The sequence below is a fragment of the Dermacentor silvarum genome, chromosome 5 (genome assembly GCF_013339745.2).
Source record: "Dermacentor silvarum isolate Dsil-2018 chromosome 5, BIME_Dsil_1.4, whole genome shotgun sequence".
Lineage (NCBI taxonomy): Eukaryota > Metazoa > Arthropoda > Arachnida > Ixodida > Ixodidae > Dermacentor > Dermacentor silvarum.
Genome location: NC_051158.1, coordinates 46,731,193 through 46,748,604, shown reverse-complemented (window position 1 = coordinate 46,748,604; position 17,412 = coordinate 46,731,193). Strand labels below are relative to the sequence as shown.

The following is a 17,412-nucleotide window of genomic DNA, read 5'->3' as shown; positions in this document are numbered from 1 at the left end:
GCTCCCTCTTTCTCTCGTATTTGCTGCCCTGTCATCAGAAATGAGAATGCCCCTTTGCATGTGGAAAAGCTCCAACTGGTTTTCGAGCTCCCTCTTTCTCTCGTATTCGCTGCCCTGTCATCAGAAATGGAATGCCCCTTTGCATGTGAAAAGCTCCAACTGGTTTTCGAGCTCCCTCTTTCTCTCGTATTTGCTGCCCTGTCATCAGAAATGGAATGCCCCTTTGCATGTGAAAAGCTCCAACTGGTTTTCGAGCTCCCTCTTTCTCTCGTATTCGCTGCCCTGTCATCAGAAATGGAAGAATGCCCCTTTGCATGTGAAAAGCTCCAACTGGTTTTCGAGCTCCCTCTTTCTCTCGTATTCGCTGCCCTGTCATCATTCATTTTCCTTCTCCCCTCTCCACGTCTCTCAACCGCCACCCGCCTTCGCCCCTTCATTGCTGTCTCTTAGCGCTTTCTCTCTGTCGGCATTTTCTCTCAGCAGCGCCTGCTCCCGTCACCAGACGCACACGTGTATACGACCAACGGTGTTGTTGGCTCCTTGCCAGGCTCGCCATCTTCGTGCAGTGCCAAGAGTGCTGTCAACCGTATACTTTGACACATCCATTGCCAAGTCTCGAGAAAGTGAAACTATCTCCAAAAATGATCACCCAAAGATACCGCCCTAGTGCGTATGGAAAGCACAAAGGCATGTGTGAAAATTGTGCCGATTAGCCACCAGAAGGCATGCAGATCGTATCAGGACACACGTCTGTCGTTGGGTTTCTGGTGTCGCGAGGGTCATCGTATCATGTCTGTAAATGAGAAAACAACACTTTAACATGCTAGCAGGCGCCGATCACAGTACACAGTATGCTAAACCTCACCAATAAGGCATGATTGGTACCTGCAATGTAGTATTCTTCTTGCAATTACTTTCTTGGCGGTTTTGTTTTTCCGGGTCTTTCAGACCATTAGCCTATAGCCTAAATTGAAGCTCCTCACAATTCTTTCGCTCGAAACCGGCTATTTAGGTCGAATATTTGTTGGTGCATTATACGATGCCCAGATTATATAACGTTTTCGGGTGTTACCCAGCAAGTCCTATAATCAGGGTTCCACTGTATTCAAATTTCAGAAAACGCACTGAACCACATTCGCATCTTCTTGCCAAGTCTTGTGAAAGTTCACCTTGCTTTAAATGTACTTCTCCAGACTCAACTAACACGTTCCTTGTTTCCATGTATTCCCCCAGGCCTTAATCTACCCTTTCCGTGTAAGCTCCAGTGCTTACACGTTCGAGTGCCCAAAGACAAAGAAAGCCTGTCAGAACTTCGTAGGCCGGTAAGTTTTCGACTGCTTCGTAGCTGTATGCAACAGGTTCATAGCTGCTTGATAGCTGAACATTTGTTTCTCTCTCTCTCTCTCTTTTAGCCTGCAACAGGCCATGGACAAGGTTCCACTTGTTAATGAGTTCATCAAGGCTTTGGAACTGCTTCAGTTCCCGGATATTGCATTCAAGGTGAGGAAAACATTTTGCAGTACGGATGTCAGACCATTAGAGAGTGAAATGTCAAGGAATATAGTCATCTCTTTCGAAGTATTGTGTTATTTATTTTGTGCATAATTTACCTTATGCGTTGCACAGCATATTACAGTGCACAGGATATTCTTATGTATGCTACAATTTTGTAGTCGTATGTCTTACTACTAAGATCAACTTCAGGTTTAGATATAAAAGTTAAATCCATGAACATGCCTCGATTCTGCCAATTGGAGGGCAACACCACAGCTTGAATGAAGCTGTTTGTACTTTACAAGGTGTTGTTCCTCATCCATTCCCGAGTCATAATCTGTATTGAGGCACATTCAGCGGTTATTCGAAGGTGGCAGAGCGAAGGAACATTTTTTAAGTAACTCGTTACCATCCCGGGATCATTACTCGAGCGTTACTTAGCATCTACTCAAGGGTACTAGAAGAAAGGGGCATTTCTCAAGCAACTCACCACAGCTCGAGCGACACTTCATGTAGGAACGTTACTGAAGTGTTACTAAGTGTTGCTGTTTGAAATGCCGAATTCACGTAATCTACGAACTTAATAAAGCGATCCTACATTCTTTACTTCCTGGCCAGTGCAAACATTTTTTTTTTTTTTGTGTGGTTGAATGTCGACCATGCTTGTATCTGTAGGACTGGTACGAGTCTGTGAAGGACGCCCTGAATGAAAAGCAAGGCCCAGCATCAATCAAGGAGCTGTTCAAGAAAATTGTCTCGCAGCTTTTGGTGTGCAGCCGTGATTCCTCAAGTCGTTCCTCATGGAGTCGTGTCTATCAGCGCTTTTCTGAGGTATGTTCTGACATCTTGATGGTGTTGTCAGGTGTGGAGGTGAGCCACACATCTGAGCCCATGAATTAGCAGGGAAAAAAATGTGTTCATTTTAAGTATGCAAGTTTATGGCCACTATTATATATAAAGTGTCTAAAGTCTCAATTGATTTACTCTAAAAATAACTGTGTATTTGAAACCAGGGAAAAAAAAAAGCCACAGTTTCAGCCTGAAAGGACGAAGCATTGATTGCGATAGCAAATTGGTGGACAGCTATACGAAGTAACGGTAGTAGTTTTATCGGCCGTATAAACTAGTAAACATAGGCAAACTAACTAAATCAGCAAGCATGGTGTCACGCGCACACAAGCAAGCATGAACCCATCCTCACTCGATGACAGCGGAAACTCGCTGTCAAAACGCTGGAGTGAGTCAGCGCGCCAGTAGCAGCAAGCGAATAGAGCTGCGTACCGGCGCTCGCATCAACGCGATCTTAGCCGCGAGAACACAGGAAAGGCGGACTCTGCCCCCACCGCAGATGGCTTTCAAGATACAGCCGCATGGGCGGGCGCTCGTGGCGCTGAACGCACCCCCCTACCCTCCCTCCAGAACATTGTGCGTGACTGGAAGACTGCCCTTCCTTCCCGCTTCCCGCCCTTGTGTGCGCGAGCTGTGATTGCCGGCTCACCGTCGCATGCTTTCATTCGCACATACAGCGTAGGGTGTACAGCGATGATTTTATCGCCCGGGGACTTTATACGGAACCTCACGGCGACGATGACGGCGATGACGATGGCGGAATTTTGCCTAGAGTGTCCATGTAATTGCTATCGCAATAATAATGAAAAGGAAATATAGACTGGTGAATGATCATCGTAACGTAGTTGAAGTGCAAAAATGGTACCAAAGACTATTAGCCTTTTAATAGCCAGCACAACACTATATTTTAAATGTCTGAGTCAATTTTTCGCTATTGTGATCTTCCTTTCTCGCAGAAAATGAGAGAAAAAGTGATAGACGCTTTTGGTGCCCAAGGTGAAAAGCTTGCTTCTATGACACCAAAGGTAAGCTCGCACTCTGTCTACTAAGCGTGAAAACACTTATTTGGCTATTCTCTGTGTTGTTGGGCCAGTGGTCATATGTGCATGTTTTCTCAACGTTCACACGTAACACCTAAGGTTTACCAACCCCACCTAAGGGATTGGTTGCTGGGCAAACGTCTTGTACCTGGGAATCTAGGTCAGACCGCTTCAAGTTTTACTCTCCACTACGTAGCTACTGCATGGCACACAAGTCCAAGTTGTCATCAAATAGGTATAATTTCTTTCTTTTCAGAAAATACACCTAATAAAATGAACAGTAGGATAGGAGCGTATGTAATAGGGTTTGAGCACCTGCTACTGAAATATTGGAAACATTAGCAGATCCTAAGCAACATGTACTAACCACACAGCCACAAACGAAGTTTGTTTCTCCCCCTCTTTTATTACCACATATTAACATCACATACATAAACACAAATGTACAAGGTTTGCAATAGCTAATGTAGAAACCAGATTATAGTAGACAGCAATCACTGAGACTTGAAAATTGCTTTGCATTCTTAAAATAAAATGTATGAAAGGTTGTCAGGTGCTCCCCCCCCCCCCCTCAGCAACCTTTCAGATAACGCACTCAGGATCTGCATTTCTGAACACCAACAAACCGGGAAATGGCTTCCCTGGAATACATGTGCGCAGGCCGTGCGTCCCATGGCATAAGGCAGCTAGCGATAGATAACGATCTTGGAGTTCCTTTTGATACGATTATGCTAATAGGCCTTCGCTGGCATATGGCACTTCTCCCATAATGCTGGTTATCATTCTGCAGCCATGACCATGACCATCTCACATCAATGGAATATGGTTATTAGATACACTGTTGCAAATACTGTGATATGTACTTACAATTGTGCCACACTCATGAGCAATCGACTAACACTGAGTGTGTCTCATTTGAATTCTGGAGGTGCATGGTGCTATGGTTAGTGTCATGCCGCTGAAGCTTTTTGCGTCAGAAAGTATGGCCGACAGAAAAAGAAAATGAGCTGAAATGTGTGTGTTTCTGCCCTGTCTTTTTTTTTTCTCTTGACACATGTCTATTGATCGGAAGAGTACGCAACTTTCCAGCACCTGTGTCACACATGCACAGCAAATTTAACTTGTTCTAATCATGAACAGTTCAAGAACACAAACTCGTTACGCTGTGTCTGCGAATGTGGCCATCTACCGCACATAAATCATAAGTGTACTACTATGTTTATTGATGAAAGCTGGTCGAGGTGATTTACCGGCATTATGAAACATAGTTACAGCGCTAAGAAAGACAGAACACCAGCACCCGTCCTGTGCATTTTGTGCTTGTGTTTCGTCTTTATTAGTGCTGTAACTGTGTTTTGTAATGCACTACCATAAGGCATTGCTGTAAGTTTGTCACTAACTTCTATGCCCTGTATTCTTGTAGCACCACCATGCTTATGCTTACACACTTGGAGATAATTTGTAGCAAAGCATGCAGAGACGCAACTAATTATTTTATTTCTTTTATGGGTTAGTATGTGGGTATTTAGGGTGGAGCAGTCGATTTGATCATAATGTACCAAATGCAATTGTAAGTGTGCATTTCTATGTGGCTAATGAGAAAGATAATTGAGCATTCAACATTGTTACCTACATTCGTTGTCTATGAGACCCTGTTAACTGCAATTCAGTCTGCAGATGCTTAAATCAGCATCTTTTATCTTCAATTACATATTCCTACAGTATAATACAGTAGAACATCGTTGTCACGATCCTGTTACATACGATTTCCGGCGCCAATGTTCGCGATAGAACACAAAAAATGACCCAATACAGTTACACTTCTTTTTTACCGGTTTGTATGTTTCCGGAGAACACAATCTTTCGGCACCAACGTGCAGTGCATCGCTAAACTGTGATCGTATGATACGTTTTCTGTCTGCTAGATCCCATGTAAACAAGCAAAGGCGCAAGGCAAGTGCAATCGAGAACAGTAGCGGCCCCCAGTACTCGCCCGCCCGTCTCACGTGAGAATGTTGCCGCCCGCTCAGTTTCCTGTTCCAGTATCAGCAAATCTCCTCCCGGGTTGTCGCACGCCACATTCACAGCTATTGCCACCAACCCTACTGCAATAAGCATCTTCACCTATCTGTTTCATAGCACGTGTGACATAGTGCCATTGGTAGCGAACTGCACGCTTTTAACAGGCGGTAACCCAAACGCACTGCTGTTCCATGCTGTACGCGGCGTGAGGTGAGCGTCATGTTTCGCTCACGCAATATTGTACTCATCGTATCCCGGCATCGCCCACAAACTCGATTTTGTTTTGCTTTCGCATAGGAAAACGACATCGTGCGATTCAACGACAACAGTCGCTCGGGTGCCACCAGCTCCACCTAGTGGGCATGTCAAAACTTCCCGCCAAAATGCCCCGCTCGAAAAGCTGCTGGCCCAGGCCGAATTTGAAGAATGCATACGTAAGCTTGCCAAACCCGCAAAAATGACTGCGCGTGTCATGGATTGTTCGGCCCCCTCCAGCTTAGTGCTCGTCGGAGTCTCGCGCTGCAACAATTCATGCAATGCTTCACTTTACGTAGATGTCAACCAATTTAAGTCTGGCAATTTCTTTAGTGACTTCAGATCGTATGTTTTCCTGGTTTGTATGTTTTTTTTTTCTTGCATTTTTTTCCAGAACACATCAATGAGGTTCTACTTTACAACGCAGCTTTGTTAGAGTGATTATGCCCTTGTTTTACACATTTTTCGTGGTGTTTCGTGCCTGTCTCCTCGCTTCAGAAATTTCAAGAGCAGTACAACAAGATCATGAGTGGCTACAAGGCCGGCGAACCTCCAAAAGCACTAAAGGACATCTCCCCTTGGCTCAGCCATTTCAGCTCCCTGAACCAGGAGCACAGTTTGGAAATTCCAGGTTTGTGTGTCAAAAGGCAAAAAAAAAAAAAGAATTTGCAGTGACAAAAAGTGATCAAGAGCTAACCACCAGCTGCCCACATCATCTGATGACATGCTACTTAAAGCTTCTTAAGTAAAAAGAAAAAAAATAGTTTACAGTCTTACAGCTCAGCAAAAATTTGTTTGATAGTATATACAATTGATTTACTACCAATTTAGCCTAAGCAACATTTTATTGCAGTTTGCCTTTAAAGGGGCCCTGAAACACTTTTTTTGAGGACATAGTAGATAAAAGTGACTAAGAGAGAGTCAAAGCAGCCAGTAAGACATATGCTACGGTATTTTAGTAGCCCTTGCAGTCAAGGAGGATTGTGATATCATATGGACTGTTGGTGGTTCACCTTGCAAATGTGAGGCACACACACCCACAAAGCACACACACGCACTCATCAATGTTCGACGTGTCTTCTTGTGTCCGTGCCGTTTTTGTGCGACACCCTGATGCCTGCAATGTCTTGTGGTTTTTCTGTTCTAATGCTTAGAATGATGATGATCAGTGGTTTCATTGCTGCTGGCAACATTACAAAACAAGTGCATGCTGAGATTTTGGTGCACACTAAATGACTTGGGGCGGTCAAGACTGTTGGCCAGCTGCAACACAATTTTGGATTGTGTAACAAGGCTAGTTTTAGACAGTGTAGACATAGACCAGCTTTCCTTCAGTATATTCCGTTTGAAATATATAAGCTGATGCATCACAAAAAGCTAGCAAAAATACATTTTCACACTTAAACTCGAAAACAAATGCCATTATGACTCACTGGAAATGATGCCTAACCTGGAATGTTCTGAAACCTTAGCATGACTTTCGAGATAAGGTGGTGCCCTTGGCGCCATCAAAATGTCGGTAGCAGTGTACTGGCATGAGTCGTATCTGCTTACCACCAGCTGCCCACATAATCTGCTAACATGCTACTTAAAACTTGTTAATAAAACAAAGAAAAGATAATTTCCAGCCTTACAGCTCTGCTAAAATTTATTTGATAGGACAGTAAAATCTCATATTCGAATTCTGTGGGAATGCTACGAAAATTCAAACTATATAAAATTCGAACAAATGAAAGTCAAAGAAAAAAATCTTTGGTTAAGGCACGCGCTCACGCTATGTCACGTTGGTGAGAACAACAGCGCACTGCATAGCCAACGTAGCCGGACGTGGCCAATGCGGTCCGACATGCCCGACATCGAGATGGCTTTTGCTCCATCCGCGCGTTCTTCACGCCGCTTCACTGATGGTCGCAGACAGCCGTTCAAAGCGGCGCGCGGGTTGGGGATCATTCTGCTCATACTCCAAAGAGAGCAGCCAACAGCGCGCACGTCGAAGTATAGAGGGAACGGCATTTCGGCTGGCGCAGTGCAAGCGGCGTAGCGTGATTGGCTTGCGATGTAGCCAACGACGTGGCCGACGATGACGCTCGCAGCTGGAACAGATGGAAATAACAAAGCTGCGCGGCATGGACAGAAAGACAACCTGCCAGCCAGTGGCAAGTTGTCTTCATCCACTTTCATTTCCATTTCTCTCATTACTTCTACATTTTTTTTTTGGTAGTGGCAGTTCATTTCGCCAATGTCTTTCCTGGCTTCATTGTCAGTGGCTTCATATTGCTGCAATTAACAAAAAAATTCAGTGCCTCGGTTCCCTGTATTCTTTTCGCTAAAAGGCTTCACATCTTAAATACATTTAATTTAACATTAGATCATTTGAACCAATTTCACATGTACTGTTGGGCTAGAAAAAGCCAACTTCATTAGTTTTATTGGCTGTATCTGGGAATGTTTAGGTTTGCATGTGCTATTCTGAGAAGCATGTCTGGCGTGTGCGGCTTCGAATACATTTTCTACTTCCAATTTTTTTGCATTAAATAGACATCCAAACCCTCTAAATCCTAGAAAAAATACTGGCAAGCATTAAAGTGCCTGAAACAATTTACTATGATACTTTTTTTTCTATGAACAAGTTTCGGTTTTGGTTACCTATGAAGTGGTTGATGTCATAATACATTGTCATGATGTCATAATGCATCGGCTTGATCCGATCCTGCGCTTGCTGTGGGTGCCATGCACAAGCGCATGGCACCCACACCTTGCTTATTTTCTCATGAGCAACGTGGCAATACTGAGCCGGATTGCTACACCTTGTCAGCAAATTTTGCTCTGTATTATGATGTCATGATAACATTGACAACGCCAGCTCTGGTATTAGAAGCCTTCTTTAGTATCAAGTTAAAATATCTTGTAAGTGTTTTCCAGCCTTTCATAATTCCTAAGCCTCGTCCTTTTACATTTGAGAAGCGCACAGTAGATTTTAAGCAACTTCAAAAATATGTGCCAGTACTCACCTAATATTCTTTTGGCTGTATGAAAGTTGTTGAAAGAGGATATAGACACACTAATGTACACAAAACATGTACAATCGTCAGGCTGCCTGTGCTTGCATTTCATGAAATAACATTTGCAAAGTAACCTATGTAGCCAGTAGCATAGTCTAGAGCCACTTTTTCAGCCTGTTTACCAAACCTTAACTCATTTGTTGACTGCAACCAACTCCCAGGCCAGTACACGGGCAAGGGGAGACCAATGCCAGAGTACCATGTCAAGATCTTCGGATTCGACGAAAGTGTAAGTCTCTCGCCTTTTCTTTTTACATGTTCTCAGACCACTTGTCACTTGGACCACTGACTCAGGGAAACGGTCATTCTCAAACGCGTGCGCAGATCAGAGTGCTGCAGTCCAAGCAGCGGCCCTGCCGCATCACCATTCGCGGGGACGACGAGAAGGAGTACCGGTTCCTGGTGAAGACCGGCGAGGACCTGCGTCAGGACGACCGCATCGAACAGATCTTCAAGGTCATGAACGACCTGCTCCAGAAGGACCCCGTGTGCCGTAGCAAGCACCTGCAGCTGGTGACTTACAGCGTGGTCCCACTGACACACAGGTGCAGCATGAAACTGAATGTTGGGGCTGCTTCAAATGTTGCGTCATCTGCAGTGATAGCTCAGTGGCTATGGCATTGCATTGCCGAGTTCAAGGTCACGAGTTCGGTCCAAGGGGGTGAAATGCAAAACACATTCGCGTACTTAGATTGAGGAACGTGTTCGAGGAACCCAGGCAGGTCAAAATTAATGCGGAGTTCCTAACCACGATGAGCCTGATAATCAGATCGTGGTATTGGCACGTAATACCCCCAAATTTAATTAACCTAAGTGAATGGTCTTCCTTTGCCTGACATCAACGGTTCTTTGCTAGGAGCAGTATTTGCCTTTTCTTTTCGTTTGTAAGAGTAGCTGTTTGATGGTGACTTTGTTCAGATTTCATGGTGTCTGCCACAGCAAGGCTTTGCAATGGACTGGTTAATGTTTAGTTATTACTAAACTAAGTGTCAGGACAAGACAGGGACAAGAGCACAGACATGAACGAGTGCCGACTTCCAGCTAGACTTTGCTAAGTGAGAATAGCGAGATTATATACACAGAGAGTATAGCAATAAAATGAACAACAAGCAAGATATCTTTCATGACGGCACATGCAACAAAGCACTACTGAACTGCATCTGTAGGCATCCCGACCTGGAAGGGACAATTCCTTTTGTTGCAGTTGCTACACGATACTGCAGAATGTGAGGGGGATAGAGCAGCCAGTCAAGTGGAGGAACATACGCCCTTTTTTTTTTTCGGTAGTTCATTAACTTTATTTTTCTCTATGTGTATGGAAAATGAAACCAAATATTTTGATAGAAGGATGAAAATAAGCAACAAGCTTTGAATGCAGTAGCATAATTCAAGAACTTGCTTAAAAACCTGACATTTCCCAGTTTACTAATTCTGTGTCATAATTACAACGGCGCAAAAAAAAAAATTAAGACTTGAGAGAGATATATACACAGGTATGAAAGGTGCAACTGGGTGTGGCCAAGACACAAAACAAACTCAAATATTGCATTTTGCAACCATAACCGTAAAAAATTTCCGGAGCACAGTTACTGCAAACTGAAAAAAATTTGGCAGAGCCGTTACGTTTGTTCTATGATTCAAGCATGTCGTGGATACTTCCCTGCACGACCACCACATCTCCCACCAGTATTACAGGCCAAGAGCCATAGCCACACAGAAATTTAACTTTTTCACGAATTCTGTGCTCCGAAAACTTTCGTAGTTGCCTGTCTAAGAGCTGTCATTCCTGCCAATTTCTCTGGTTTACCATTCTAGTTATGTAGACATTGCTTTGACATCTGCTTATACTTAAATTTACACAGACTTATCGCATAGGCACCTATTTTGCCACAGTACCTTGGGTTGCATTGCAGCATCTTCTTGCACTGTACTGCAGGGTCGGACTAATCCAGTGGCTGGATGACACGATGGTGCTAGAAGAGTTCCTCAGGCAAGGCCTGACAACTGAAGAACTGGAAGACATGTAAGCTACGTAGTGCTTTCTTTTCAAGTCCAGATCGTGAGGCTATTACAGTGATCAGAATATTTACTCTAACAATATTAAAATAAGATTTCTAACTTTTGCTGACTTTGTTTGTTCAAATTTTAAAACAAGATCGCATTTTTCGGGGGGTCTGAATTGTTCATTAAAGCACTTGTTGTCATGTTTACTTACATGGTATGTACGGAAAAAAAGAATGAGAAACTGCCATCATGATGACCTCAGTTAATGTTGGTGGTGCCATCCGGTAGTGAAGACTGATACCTACATGCCAGTAGTATGGCCTCTGATCGAGATTGCATGGTGCAACCCTCTGCCACATCACCCGACCTTGGAGGCCATGGTATCGCTGTTTACTGCCAGATGATGGCACCACCTCATCTGTGACGGTATTTTTAAAGCGAAGCTTTATAGGCCTAGGCGAAATCGTATATGGCTAGGCAAAATCGCCTGTGTACAGAAAACTATCATCATCAGCACTGGCTCGAGCGTTGTCGTCTTCTTCCGCAGCTGGCTCGTTGGCGCCCCTCAGGTTACGCTCGTGCTCGTGCTCGGCATGCGCTCGTGCCACTGTTCCCGCGTTCGTCGTTGTCGTCTTTTCCACAGCTGGCTGCGTTGCCGCTCATCATTCCAGCGTAGAATTTCACTTCTCTACTGTCGTCGTAATGAGGAGGTCACGTTTAAGGGGGTATGAGCCATTGCTTAAGGGGGATGAGCCATTCATTGTCTTATGTAACGGACAGATTTAATTTTAAAGCAATTTAATTTCGAAGAATCCCAAGCGGCAATGGCGGGCGAATGCTGCTAACCGCGCCGCCGAGCAAACTCGAGACATTGAACGCAAGCGACAACGGCGGACTGCGGGCATGCCGTCAGTGACGTTGTTCTCTCCGTCGCAGCCGAACGTGTGTGTAACCTCATAATGGAGAAATACTTTATGAACCCTCGGGATTAACCCAGTGATGAACACCGGGGCCGCACGCTTCAGCTTCGCTGGTTAACCATCTTCACGGAGTAGAAGGGCCGACGAATTTCTTTATTTTGCTTCTGGCCAGAAGCACTGCTTAGTCATGGTGTTTAAATAAATTTGGCCAGTAGCCACCACATTTACATCTGTTTAATAATAATAACCAAAAATGCTTCAGTTATAAAAAAAACTAAAGGAAGGAAAGAGAAGGCTGCCTCTTCAAGCAAAATTGCGAGCTTCCAAGCATCATGTAGGGGAACATTATTTGGCTCAGGTGCTCACACAGTATTGTCTGGCAGATAAGTTTATTTATGTATATATTTACCTCATAAGTTCCCGAGTTTCGAACATTGCTTGAGGGGTGGGTTTATAGAAATAACAAATTGAGTAGATGGTACTTAGCAAAAAAAAAATGCTCAATTTGGGCATGTTCCAAAACTTCATTGCAGGGCCCCTTAATAGCTAAGCTCTCTGCATCAGCATCTATGGTGTTGACTCCAGGACCCGTAATCACAAAACTTTTTCCTGATAAAAACGTTCATAAGAACAGATGACAGTCATTTGTTATGGTGGACATGCTACTATTAGCGAATTAAGGCAGTCGGCCTACGGCCAACAGGATTTGCAGCCGAAAAGCTTTGTGAATTTGGCCCCTGGAGTTAGTTCTTGCCTCATTTCAGCGCTCTTTTACGCTTTTGAAGTTATTAATCATGTTGTTATTTCTGCCACACATACCTCTTTTGCATTTTCACTGTTTTTCTTCCCACATTAGAAACAGAGTTCCGAGCAGCTACAAGCTCCACGGTGTCGACGATTACATGAAGGCTTACGAAACTCAGTCCTGTCAGAAGGCAGCCATGTCCCGCTACCATGGCTGCCTGCGACCGGCCAGCAAGCAGTCTCTGCGGTGAGTCCGAGTCCTTTTCTTGGAGTTCAGTGCGTTTAGCCGTTCGTAGAAGTGCATCCCTCTGCATTGTACATAGGTGCTTACACATGCGTTACTTGGAATACAAAACTTAAAACAGGACAGTGACAGGAGTACCAAGAAAACTGCCTAATTCAAAATGGTTTTACATAGATATAGTATTGTGATAGATTGCACTCATGTAACCTATCAAAATGATGGAAGCAAGCATGATTTCATTCTATAAATAAAGTGTTAAATTTGAATTGCAGTTTTGATTCACTTTTCCCATGCGAAATTTTTAGACAGGGCAGCCTTACCCTTCTTGTTTCTTTTTTCTTGATTTGATTGGTTTGATTTGTGGAATTTATTGCACCAAGGCAAACACGGGGATTGCAAGAGAGATTGTAGTGGAGGATGCCAGAATAATTTTGACCAGCTGGAGTTCTTTAACACGCAGCTGAGGCACAGTGCACGAGTGCTTTTGCATTCCACCTGTCAGACTGCGACACCCATGGCCGGAACAGCAAACCCTCGACCTGGAGCTTATCTGCGAGACACCATAACCATTGGTTCACCACAGAGAGTCTTTCCTTATTTTGGGCATAACCTGTGACTGCTGGCTTGCAGAAAATAGCCGGGAATGATGCAAGCCGACAAACTGCCACATTGAAGCATTGTGATGACGTTCTATTTGGTTTTCCTTTTATCGTCACCCAACTTGTTTAGGAAGGCCCTGCTCGGCCTCAGTTCGTGCCCGGAAGCCTTCTTCGCTCTGCGCTCCCGTTTCATCTGTTCCCACGCAACAATCAGCATTGCTCAGTGGGTGCTGGGCATCGGTGACCGCCATCTTGGCAACTTTCTGGTTGGCACCAAAACAGGGCTCGAGATTGGCATCGACTTTGGCTACGCCTTTGGTGTTGCCACACAGGTGAGGCACCCTTAGCATTGTAATGCGTGCCTTGCTATGCTATTGTTCGGGCAATGCTTCCAGGGTGTTAGGGGGGGAAAAATGTGTTGTCTGCCTATCTGTGCTTGTGGAATGGGCGATGCAGTACATTTGCACTGAAGCGAAATGAGAACGCGAGAAGACAAAACTGGGTAGAAGGGGCACATTCTCCGTGCCTCATTTTGTGGTGATGGTGGTGTGATTTATTCACAGACACCTAAATTTGGTGCCAGATTGCTTTCAGCATCCTCTTACACCATGATCACACATCACAGTTTCATGTACATAAGTCTGATACTATTTGTTCTCTTTTCAGTCAAATTTCATCCTAGTGTGACATTACAGCCTAGTAGAGCGCTACATTTTAGCTCATTACATTAGCACCAAACTGCATTCGTGTGCTTTTAACACTTTGACAGCTTCGTGTGCCTTTCGGGGAGAGTTGTTGAATGTGGTTGCTGTTCCTGTATTTTTGTATACTCAGTGTAACACCGTTTGCATCATCCAAATAAGTGTACCAGATTGAATTATGGTACTTCTGTGCTGCCTCATAGTGTCTGCCTCATAGTGTTTGCTGCGACATGAAGGCCTCTCCCAGTGGTTTGCAATACATATGTATATTTTTTTAATAAACATTTCTCTCTCTCTCTCTTAAGTTAACTCTGGTCTTGTGTCAGCTGATTCCATTCATTCCCTGCAAATTCCTTAGTCTCATCACATCACCTAATTAATTCGCTTGGCACCCATTCTAAAACTCTAATAGACCACCAGTTGTCCACCACAACGAAATAAAATATCAAAAGGCCTCCCCAATTCCACTTTATTCTTGTGATCTTAACTAGAATATTGGCTACCCCCACCTGCTTTCTAATCCCCACTTCTATCTTCCTGTCTCTTAGAGTTACGCACATAATTTTAGTTCCATTGCATGTTGTGAGGTTCTTAGGTTGTTTTTTTTTTTTTTTTTTACTTCCAAGTTTATGCTCCACATGTTAGTACTGGTACAATGCAGTGAAGGTAGACTTTTCAAGGACAGCAGTAAGCCACTGGTCATGACTGGATAATGCCTGCTGTATGCGCTCCAACCCATTTTCATTCTTTTTTAAATCTCCTCATGATCAGAGTCCCCTGTGAGTAATTAACCTAGATAAGCATTTTGGCAAAGCTTCTTGAGGCTGACTGCCAATCACAGATCCTTGTTCTCTTGCCAGGCTAGTCAACGTTAACTTCGTATTCTGCATAATAATCCTCAAACCTACTCTGGCTCTTCGCAGGGAACTAATTCTTCTTCAAGATAACCTCTTGTCCTGATGCACCTTACACTCGATGAAGCTAAACTGACTTGACTATCCCTAGCTAATGTTTCAACCTGTCTCACTGTTGCAGTTTTTGCCCGTGCCGGAGCTGATGCCGTTCCGGCTCACTGCCATGTACACGGCCCTGGTTGAACCCTTCGACAAGGGGGGCACCATGGCCTGCGCAATGCACTACACCCTGCAGGCCTTGCGCAGCGGCTCCCGGTCGCTGCTCGACATGATGGATGTCTTCGTGCAAGAGCCGACCATTGACTGGCTGGTAGGGTCACCGCTTTTCATCATACGCAGTAGCGTAGCTGCCAACCCACCTGAATTTTCCCTAAGATTTACGAATTCACGCTCGTTCTACGATTTTATGAATGTTTTGTCAAGGTTTACGAAAAATAAATTCTGTCCAGGAAATAAATGTTACTCGTCGGTCTTTGACCGTACCCTTGGAAATGTGATTGTCAAACGACATGAGAGAGGTACCAGCTTGGAGCAAGTTTATTCAGACAAGTTTAGTCAGGATTCTCTACCCGACTGTGAACAAAATGATCTCCCTTTTTTAGAGCTCGGTGCATGATAGTTGGGGCACTCTGTATGTCTGTTCTATACATCTCGGAATGCCAAATAAATGAAATAAACAATAAGTTTGAAAAGTCCAGACTTTAATAGATTATTTTGTTCTTTTTCTTCACATTCCAGAGGTTTGCAAAGAGGCAGAGTCAGCTGGACAAAGAACAAAAAGGCAAGTTTCAAACTCCTGGACAGTGGGGCACCGTTTGTCGTCATTATGGTCGTAGGTTCCCAGCTCCATCAGATGAATTCACAACGTTCAAGATAGATGAGGAAAAAGAAATCTGTCTTACTGCGACAGCAGTTGGAAGCTCTCAACTGGGTTTTCTACATCTTTTCTCGTCCATCCAGCCTTCCCATTACGCTGTCGTCATCTTTAGGCCACCGCCTTGTCCTTAACTTTGCCCTCACCTGGGGGCAATTAAGTTTTTGCCCCCCTCATCTGGGGGCAAAAATTTCGCTGTGAAATTTTTCGTAATGTTCATGAATTTGGGCTCGTTCTAGGATTTTATGAACGTTGCGCCAAGTTTTACGAAGGGTAGGTCGTGTCCGCAGAAATGTTTGAAAGGTGTCGAAAGATAGGGTGTGGAGCAAGATCGCAAGAAATGCATGCAAGAAAGAAATCGTGACAGTACCTGTGCTGCCCTGTTGTGGCAGCGCTAAGATGCAATATACCGAAGGTGTACTTGCTTCAAGCAAGTTTAGTCAGACAAGTTCCTGAGGCAGGCAAAATCGGCAGCAGCAGGGTTGCTGAACAACGCCACTGTGACCTAAATGCACGTCACATTTCAGTCTCTGGTGTTTCTAACTTGCTGCTGTTTGCATGTAGCATCTAAAGGCAAATCATCATAAAGTGCACATGTACTCAACAAGAGGTATGCGCTCAGCGCAAACTTAAAAAAAAAACGTGGATGCTATCCCCCATCTTCAAAGTCATGTCCAGAGGCAAAGTGCATTTGGGAGCCGGATGCAACAACCATTGGGCTACTTGCAACATTCGCGCTTGGCAATTTGTGGAAATTTGTGAGGGGCTTTGTGCACCACGCAGATTTTGAGGCCAGTGGTGTCTCTACGTGTGTTTTTGGAGTCCACAGCAAGGCATAGTGTAGTGTACAAAGATGACGTGCGCATCTCAAAGAATAAGTTGCTCTTGAGAATGTGGCAGTACCTTCTGTGAGAGTCTGCTATCTTATTTTCTTTCTTTCTCCCTACAAAACTTTGTTTTCAGTGAACTCTTCATCAATTCTAGCATTGTTTAAACCCTCGATCAAACTATATGATTAGCCACTCAAAAAGCAGAGCAGCCTGAGTAATGACTTTAAAGTAGCGTTTCCATAGAAAAAGAGAAACACCGACTGTCACTTGGCAGTTGACAATACAGTGTACAGTGCAACATTGCTCATCTGAGAGACAAATCATGCGTGTAACGCAGGGGAGAAGAGTGGCAAGTCTACTGCTGCACTTGACTGGTATCCACGACAGAAGGTGGACATTGTTCGCCAAAAGCTGGAAGGACGCCATCCGAGCTACATCCTGCGGTGAGTGAGGGGCCAACTCTACCTTAGGAGTCATGATGCATCGCTGTGAAGCAGCTGCATTAATCACGCACTTGAAAGAAGTATCAAACATTCATTCAACCTTAACTTGAGCATGTGCCGACTATCTGGAACCCACGCCTATGCTACCTAGTCGATGCAGTTAGATTCCGTCCAAAACCGATTCATTCACTTTGTATTTTGTAACTACTCCTGCACTACCAATGTTTCAACATTGTAAACAAACCTTGGCTTCCTGTGCCTACTCTTCCAGAAAATTTTGGTCCGTAACCCCTCTGTTATTAAACGCAAGCTTATTTCACAAGCCCCATCTTGTCACTGCGCCTTGATCACCAATGTAAAGTCACCATTCCAATTTGCAGCACCAATGTCTTCTCGGGCTTCTTTGTACCTAAACCT

At 44.2% G+C, this 17,412-nt stretch overlaps 1 protein-coding gene across 1 annotated transcript in view; it reads left to right on the top strand.

The window, feature by feature from the left end:
• Positions 1-17,412, top strand: part of LOC119453349 (DNA-dependent protein kinase catalytic subunit) — a 98,497-nt gene that overhangs the window by 76,707 nt on the left and 4,378 nt on the right. The window contains exons 31-43 of the mRNA XM_049667919.1: positions 1,234-1,322; positions 1,413-1,500; positions 2,170-2,325; positions 3,300-3,368; positions 6,159-6,291; positions 8,884-8,951; positions 9,047-9,267; positions 10,659-10,745; positions 12,503-12,637; positions 13,364-13,565; positions 14,970-15,158; positions 15,587-15,629; positions 16,890-16,995. Coding sequence (XP_049523876.1) covers positions 1,234-1,322; positions 1,413-1,500; positions 2,170-2,325; positions 3,300-3,368; positions 6,159-6,291; positions 8,884-8,951; positions 9,047-9,267; positions 10,659-10,745; positions 12,503-12,637; positions 13,364-13,565; positions 14,970-15,158; positions 15,587-15,629; positions 16,890-16,995 — 1,586 coding nt within the window. The remainder of the gene's footprint in view (positions 1-1,233; positions 1,323-1,412; positions 1,501-2,169; positions 2,326-3,299; positions 3,369-6,158; positions 6,292-8,883; positions 8,952-9,046; positions 9,268-10,658; positions 10,746-12,502; positions 12,638-13,363; positions 13,566-14,969; positions 15,159-15,586; positions 15,630-16,889; positions 16,996-17,412) is intronic.